Source organism: Acanthisitta chloris, unplaced genomic scaffold, assembly GCF_000695815.1.
Source record: "Acanthisitta chloris isolate BGI_N310 unplaced genomic scaffold, ASM69581v1 scaffold24548, whole genome shotgun sequence".
Taxonomy (NCBI): domain Eukaryota; kingdom Metazoa; phylum Chordata; class Aves; order Passeriformes; family Acanthisittidae; genus Acanthisitta; species Acanthisitta chloris.
Window position 1 is genome coordinate 17,713 of NW_008688999.1, and position 8,290 is coordinate 26,002.

An 8,290-nucleotide genomic window follows, 5' to 3' on the forward strand; every position below is an offset into this window, starting at 1 on the left:
TAGCAATCTGCTTGCAGCTTGAGCAGGGTGGCTGTCGGGGACGTCTGATAGCCACTTAATACGTGTTCAAAGCGCTGACTGCAGCGAGAGGGTGAGTCTGGTGGCCGATTTCGGAGGAGCCCCAGCACTCAGCTCCCTGCATTTAACCTCCAGTTCTTCCTGTGTGCATTGAGCTGCCTTGAGATCTGCTATTCTTTCCCCGCAGCTCTGCTTGCAGCTTGAGCAGGGTGGCTGTCGGGGACGTCTGATAGCCACTTAATACGTGTTCAAAGCGCTGACTGCAGCGAGAGGGTGAGTCTGGTGGCCGATTTCGGAGGAGCCCCAGCACTCAGCTCCCTGCATTTAACCTCCAGTTCTTCCTGTGTGCATTGAGCTGCCTTGAGATCTGCTATTCTTTCCCCGCAGCTAATCTCCTCACAGCCAGGATCTCACAAGCCTGTTAGCAGCGAATTGGAGCGGTGGGATGAGCGAGGAGGGTGGTGGCTGCGTGGACGCCGCTGTGCGGAGAGCGTCCGTGGGGTTTTTGGGTGTGAAGCAGTGGGCAGGAGCAGCAGTTGGTGAGCTGTGCTGGCTGTTGGCAGCCCACGGAGCCCAGCGGCCTCCCAACTGCCTCGTCGCCAGCCGCGACAAGGTGGCAGAAGGTCTGAAGGGAGGCTGAATCATTTCTTTCACACTGTGATTGTGTTGCATAACCCTTCTCTTCTGAGCTTCCCTGCTCATCTGCAGGATTGGAGGAGGGTGGGTTGGCTCCTTCTTGAGGGACAACCTGGCCTCTGAACTGTATGGATTGTGGCCACCTTCTCCTAAATGTTGAGTTGCTTCCAGGTAGAGGCAGTATCCAGCCTGGAGTAGTGTCACTTGCCTTATTGAGACCCTCAAGATTAGAAATGATGAGCGCTGTTGAATTCAAGAAGGAACATCCGGAATGATGTGCGCTGTTGAATTCAAGAAGGAACATCCTCTATCAGGTCCTGACTGTGTTTGATTCTCAGACTCTGGAGGAGTTGGAGTGTGGTTTCCCTCTGAGCTGACGTTTTATCCAAAAAACTGCTGTTGCAGATCCTCCTTACTGGGGATCATGGAATCCCAGACGGGTTTGAGTTTGGAAGGGACATTAAAGCTCATCTTGTTCCTACCTCCTGCCATGGGCAGGGACAATTTCCACTAGACCAGGTTGCTCAGAGCTCCATCCAACCTGGCCAGTATGACAGGATATGCTCTGTCCTCTCTCTCTCTGCCACACTAGGTGTGGTTTTTTGGGCTTCTATTCCAAGCCTCAGGTTTGCTGAAGTGCTGATGTACAGTGACCACTGTCTGGGAGGTAGTGGTTGGGAATAAATTAGTTCTCTGTCTCCTGAACTTCCTGCATTGCAGATTGTAGAGCGACTCGACCAACCTCTCACAACAAAAACATGGAGAAATTAGGGTTTTTTAACTTGTTGGACACTTGGGCAGGTGTGGAAAATGTAACAGAGGCAAATATGTTTGGTTTCTTGGTGGCAGCATCTCCACTGAGAGTGGAGCTCCCTAAATTTCTGCGGGATGAATGAGTGGAATTGACTCATGGAAGGGACTGAGGAGAAAGGGAAGCCTGGCTGTTAGGTTGGCTTGGTATCTTATGGGAGCTCAGCATCATTTTCCTCACCTGGGAGGCAGAGGAAAAGGTTATGGCTCATTCTTGGCTCTGGCAAACAGGAATATTCTGCTTTTGTTGTTCACCAGGATGGGATAAGAGGTTTCTGGGGTAGCTACAATTAGAAGCCTTAAATGCAGAGGCTGGACGAGGGCATCCTTCCCTGCCTCCTGGGAGAGAGATGCCAGAGGAAGGACTGAGACTTTTTAAAATGCAGGGCACAAAGGGATTTGGCACAGGGACAGAAACATACCCTAGGATGAGGATGAAAGGCTGTGGCATGGAAGTGTGAACTCCACAGTCACAGCTGTGGCATCCACCTCAGCCTTGGGATTGGACTGAGCTGGAAGCTGCTGGAGCTGAAGGCTTGATCCTGGTTTTGGATGAAAGCTGTCAGTGGAGAAACCAACCACTGCTGATGGCAGGGGATATTCCCTTGTTGAGGGGCTCTAAGAGGCGTGAGGAGGACATGGTGAGTCCAGGTCCGTGTGGGAGATGGTGGCTGAGGAGATATGGGACTGTCCTCCAGGCAGCAAGAGCTCTACAACACAGCGATCCCAGACACTCAACCTGGCTGAACCACCACCTCTGCAGCCAGGTTTGGGTGGTTCCTTGCACCCCTCTGCTCTGTGGTCTGACCTCTGGGGGCTGTGGTGATGTGGGGGCTGCTGGGTACCTCAGGTTCTCTGGCCACAGAGGTGCCACCACTCACGGCGCGTGACGCTGAGAGCGATAAAGCGGCGCCAGCATTTTTCTCCAGGCGTTGGCCAGGGATATTCACATTGGCTGTTTCTAACCTTCCAAGATCCTCCTTCCCTGCAGATGGGAAATGAAAATCCTTGGCATTGGCATGGAGCAGTGGAAGCAAGTCAAGTAAGGTGACTCAGCCAAAAAAAAATAAAGAGGACGAAACCTGCCCAAGCCAGGATCAGTGCAGCAGGGCTCCGGCGCTGCACGGAGCAGCTGAGTGCACGTATAGCCTCTCTCTTACTCGGTGAACAGCTCTTACACGCTGTTGTAAAATGAGAGGCCTTGGAAATGCTTCCCCTCGTTGATCCAATCCCAGTGTTGGGCTCCTGTAAATCTCCCCTAACCGCTGGCAGTGCTGCCAAGCCCTGCTGCAGAGCAGGGAGAGCGGATCGCTCCCCGCTTCCCTCGCCATGCCCAGCTGTTCCAGGGCAAATCCAAACTCATCTTGGCAGGTCGGTGAGAGCTTTTCAAACACTCGGCCTAGGAGTCATTTGTTAGTAACAAATGGGGGATTTGCCAGGACACGCAGCTCCATCTGGTCTGGCATCCTGTCCTCTCCAGCCTTGACGGATCTGCTCAAGGAAGGCAGAGGAGCAGGAAAAAAAAAAAGAAGGCAGTTTTCCCATGGAAGGAAAACCACTTCCTCAGCCTGTCTGAGCAGGGTTTCCTGGGCTGGAGCACCTTGGTGGCATGGCTTGGCCTCTGCGCCTGTCAGCGCCAGCTCTGCAGCTCACAGGCTGTCTGAGGTGTGGGTTGGGACATACATTTTTTATTACTGCTTTGCATTTCACCTCTGAACACCAGCAAGGCTGAGCTGCAGCCAGCCAGAATTCGGGTGTGCTTCCTGCATGGAGTGGGTTCTTTTCTCCTCCTTCCCTGCCATGGTTAATGAGACAAACAATCTTAGAGGTGTTTTCCAACCTAAATGTTTCTATGGTTCTATAATCTGTTTATACTCTTCCTGTAAAATTCCCCCATGTCTTCATTGTGGTGAAGTCTCTGTAGACTCCATGCACGGAGACAGGCCTGAACTGCCTTCTCCGAGGTGTCATCTTGGCATGTTGCGAGTGTGTTGCTCACCTTTTAGACACAGATGAATCTCAAGGGCTCTGTGTCTTACAGCAGGATGGTGCACACTGTCCAGATCTCAAATCCTAGTGTTTGCACTGGGCTTTGTGGGGAAGAGACAGGAATGTATCCATAGCTGGGCCAGATGGAGGTGGCCACCCTTTGGGTGGTCATCTTCAAGCTGGGCTTGGCAGGTTGTTTCAGTTGAGGTGCTGGTGTGCTGCCTTTGACTGGGTGCGGATTAGTGGGGATATCCACATTCCTGATCAGCTGAATCTGGGAATGCAACGGGCTGAAAATCAGTCCCGTGCTTGTCCCAGTGAGCAGGTGGGTTGGGGATGGCAGGGCCCCAACCACCTCCCTGTCAGCACCCAGTGTTGCAGATCAGCTTAAGTCAAGTGTGAAACCACAGGGGAAACACAGGTCAGTGCTAACAGGGGTTGAAAGGGGTTTGGGAGCACCCAGGGTTAGCGGATCCGAAAGGGCAGCAGGCTCTGGCGGAGGCGCAGTGGGAAGAGGCTGATTGAGAGGCTCATGGAAAGCTGCAATTGTTTGGGGCTCTTTTGTTGAAAAGAATTGAAATTGTTTAGTCTGAGCTGCTGCAACCTCGGTGTAGCCATGTCTTGGCTAGAAGTCCCTGTGCTCTGCCCGCCGAGCTCTCCCCACACCCGTGCGGTCACCCTCACTCTGCTCTCTCTGTGTCTGTGTTTTGCAGTATCCAGACCTGAGCCAGGAGTCCGAGTCTCCATTTGTCTTTATCTGCACTAATCCCCAGGAGATGGTTGTGAAGTTTCCCATCAAAGGCAAACACAAAATCTGTAAGTAGTAAAGTTTCCACAGATGCCCCCTCAGCCCTGCAGCCTGCTCCCCTCGCCACCCCAGCTTGCCTTTTGCCAGATGAGTTCCCAACCTTTGCCCTCTGCTCTTTGATCTGGAGGTGTTTGTTTAATGGCTTGAATACATCTGTAATATTTTTTTTTGTCTTCAGTTCCCCTTTCCCCAGATGTTGCTTCCTTCCAAATACATGCCTCTTCCTGCCTCTGCAAACACTTGGGAAGTCAAAGAGCGCTCGTGGCCGTGGCTGATCGGCAGCGTCGGCCCGGGTCAGGGTACGAGCTGCTGTGGCAATGCTCAGGCAGATCCTCCTTGTCCTGTAGTTCCAAATCATCCTCTCACCCCCGAAGATGGTTGAACAGCAAGAGCTGCAGGGCCAGATGGATGTTCCCCATGCACAGGCCGCTGGGACGGGATGTCCTGGCAGAACTCGCAGGGAAGCGCCGCAGCATCTGTCCGCGCTGCGCTTGCCAGCGCCGTTAGTCCCTTTTATGAGCCACCAGCCCCTCTGCAGGCTGCCAGTTATTCCTGCCCGCTGCTGCAGGAAGGATGGAGGAGGGATGCAGCAGCTGGGGAGCCCACAGTCAGCTCCATCCTTATTAGCAGCTTCCCCACCACACAGCCTGGGGAAGGCACCACACATGCTTGCAGGGGATGTGAAAAATTAATTTGACGGGCTAAAAGCAGCAGAAGCAAGAACAATCTTGGCTATTTGTTTAGCAGAGCTGACAACTGGGTGTTCTCCCTCCTTCGCTGTGTGGCTCTCCAGGAGTAGTTACCTGGGGCCTGAGAGCAGTGGGGTTTCTCAGGATGGTTAATAAGGGCTTTTGAAGCACAGCGTAGTTATTTTTGTTGATTTTGATGGGGTTTCCCTCTCTGCTTGGGGAGGCACCATTTTCCCACAGCTTCCATCTCTTCCTGGGTGTTGGGGTGCTCCTCCAAAACATTTTGTTTCTTTCCTGCCTTTCGGAGCAGCACCTGGGAGGTGTGTTCAGCCAATGGTGACCAGTGATGCTTGGAGAGCTGCAGCACTCAGGTCTCACTCACGGCACCTTTCTCCCCTGGGATGGGTCTGTCCCAGCACCAGTGAGCAGGCAGGAGTTATCTAGGATGCAAACATCTTGGCCATGGGAGAACAGCCTCGTGGCTGTTGCATGCTGGACCAGCCACTGCATCCTTTGTTTTTCCTTGTTTTAACCACTCCTTGCCCTCATCCAGGCTCTCTCATGCCCCTTCACTCCCACATCTGCCTCCATCCAGCCACGGATAGGAGGAGAGGGGGAAGCTGCCACGCGGCGTGAGCGCGGGGCGACCAGCTCCTGCACGTCTGCCTCGCCGGGTGCAGGTGCTGCCAGTCCCCTCCCCATCTGTCACATCATCTCCTTTGTGTTGTGACACTTTCCTGCTTGGAGAAGGATCAGTCTAACAGCCTGGAAGGAAGCCGGCTGTGCTGGCGGCTGCCTGTGCTCCTGCTCCCACTGCTGGCCCTGCCTTCCCTGCCCTCCATCCCGACAGGAGCTGTCATGGGAGCAGCACGGGGGGACTGTGGAGCTGTGTGCTCACCTCCTGGAGGGGACGTGGTCCGTCTGGGTGATGTTTGTGACAGCCTAGGGAAGGAGCAGGGAAGCCTTTGACCTTTCATTGGGGTAAGGCGCAGTTTTAATAGGAGCTGGCATTGCATCCCAGGCAGTCAGAAGCTTAATTCTCCAAGCTGGAAGCAGAGCAGAGGGAAGGTGTTGGCTCACATCCCCACCTGGGCTCGCTGGCTGCCCCGGTCTCCTTGAAATCTGGCTCAAGCCATGACAAAATGCCAGTTTGTCTTGTTGGGAAGCCAAGCCAGCGCGGTTTTCCTTGCCAGATAACAGCATGGTCCTCGCCGCGATGACATCCGGATGCTTCTCCATTGCAAATTAGTTGTTTCTAGCAGCCTGGGGATGGGAAAAAGAAAAACCCTAACATGGCTCCATTTTTGCTGCCAGGGTCATTGTTTGTGTGGAAGGGATGGGCACAGTGCTTGTGTTCCATCGCGGAGCACAGCACTCCCCAAACACATCCCTGTGCCGTTTTAGTGGGTGAGGACAAAGCTTGCTGGCTGTTCTCCTGGGAGATTTCCTTGAATCCAGGCAGAGCTTCTCTGAAGCACGGCTCAGAAACCTCTCTTCAACAGCCAGTGGTGCAGAGGAGCAGGCAGAGGGACATGGTGTGATGCGAGACGAGATGTGAGGCTTTAAATCATGGAGCGGAAAGAGCAGGAGACCCTGGGGCTTTGCCTTATTTTTAGCCTTTTCTTAAAGGTTACCTACGTGGTGTTTAATGTTTGCCAGCTGGAAGAGCAGAGAAGCCTCAGGACCGTTTTTGGGGTCCAGGAGAAGCAGGCAGGCACATGAAATATGATGCTGACAGCCCTGCTGACACACCAGTGGTGGGGGATCAGAGCATGGAGTGAGTGTGAACTCACTGCTTTTCTCTTGCCAAGAATCCCACGGCTTGGCAACACTGGTCCGACGCGCTGCGTCCGGCCAGGCTGGCCGCGTTGGTTCAGCCTCCTTGGGTGCCCATCACCATCTCCGGCCTTTGCAAGGAGGGCACTTCTTCCCCATCGTTAGGCAGGGGAGGAAAATCTTCTCCGAGGTAGACAAGTGGCTGGTGGATCTCCAGGCCTTGCACCTTGCTCTCCCAGATTCCTCACCATGCCTGGCTTCTGGCTTCTTCTGCAGGAATTGTCCACATCCTGTGTTCTGGTGTTCTGCTCCTCTCCAAGGTGGGAAAACAGAGCTGGCAGCAAAGCCTCCAAGGGCTGTGAAGGACAAGAGGAGGCAGTGTTTGCTCCAGGTCCCCCCAGAGCTGCTGGCTGAGGTTCTCCCCAATGGCAAAGGCAGCATGGCCCTCCCAGCTGGTGGCCTTAGTGGCCACCAACTTGGCAGCACAGAGCAGTTGTCCCCATCACCCTGTGCACCCATTGCATCATCCTCCCCAAGCTGAGGGTTTGTTGTCCCCAACAACTTTCTGCCGCTCCATGGAGAAGAACCATGTCCCCGACATGGTGCTTGACAGTCTCCCATCTCCTTGGAGCGTGTCAAGACGCATCCCCTGGGCGAGAGAGCGGATTGGTTTCCCCTCTGGTAGTGGCAGGCGAGTGCTGGATGTTAATTTACTCTCCTCCTTGCTGAATTTCCCCCTCTCTGGCGTCTCTTGGCCGCGTCGGACACGCTTGCCCCTGGCTCCCCGGTGTCTCCTGCGGAGGGAGGCCGTGGCGGCTGGAAACGCCTGGCTCCTCAAGCAGGATAATTGGATGTGACAGGAACACACTAACTAGGAGACCTCGCTGCCTCCAGCTTATTTGCATTGCAAATAGCATTTAAAAATAAAGAGTGATAAGGGTTTGTTGTGGTTTTTTTCCCTCTTTAATCCCCTCTTTACAGGGAAGCTGGATGCAAAGATCCATCAGGGAGCGAAGAAGGGGTTAATGAAGCAGAAAGCTGTGGGGTGAGCGCCGGGGGAGCGGTGCCCGTTCCCACGCAGCACCCTCCGAAGGGTGCCAGGATGGTCCTCAGCTCTGGAAGGCAGGTGCAAGACGGATCCCTGATCCCAGATTATTTTTAGGTATTGCTTTATCTGTTGTATTCCAAAAAGCATTAAAAGAGATGTTTTTTTCACCAAGCTCTGTGCTTCCCGGGAAGTCACAAGGGTGGGTGGGAGATGGAGCTCGGTGGGATGGGGTTCAACAAGTTCTGGTGTCTCCTCATCTCCCAGGAGCAGCAGATCCCAGGGTGGGCAAGTGGAACTCACCAGCACTGGCCAGCCCAGCTCCATCCTGGCTTTGGCAGCATCTCCCTCCCCAAAATGTGCCTCGAGGTGTTTTTGGCTGGATGGGGTCGGACGCATCGAGGAGAAAGGCGAGGAGCTGGAGGGATGAGGGGGGTGGCTCCCAAGAGCTTGAGCCCTGCCAAGTGGGGTTGGGGGCTCAGGGTGGGCTTTGTGCCTCTCAGACATTCCACTCACAGG

At 54.1% G+C, this 8,290-nt stretch overlaps 1 protein-coding gene across 1 annotated transcript in view; it reads left to right on the forward strand.

The window, feature by feature from the left end:
* TRIP4 (thyroid hormone receptor interactor 4) overlaps positions 1 to 7,945 on the forward strand; it is a gene marked incomplete at its 5' end in the record, with an annotated part of 25,373 nt that extends 17,428 nt beyond the window's left edge. Inside the window, 2 exons of the mRNA XM_009081266.1 lie at positions 4,167 to 4,269; positions 7,708 to 7,945. Of these exons, the coding sequence (XP_009079514.1) occupies positions 4,167 to 4,269; positions 7,708 to 7,775 (171 nt within the window). The remainder of the gene's footprint in view (positions 1 to 4,166; positions 4,270 to 7,707) is intronic.
* Between the last annotated feature and the right edge of the window lie 345 nt (positions 7,946 to 8,290).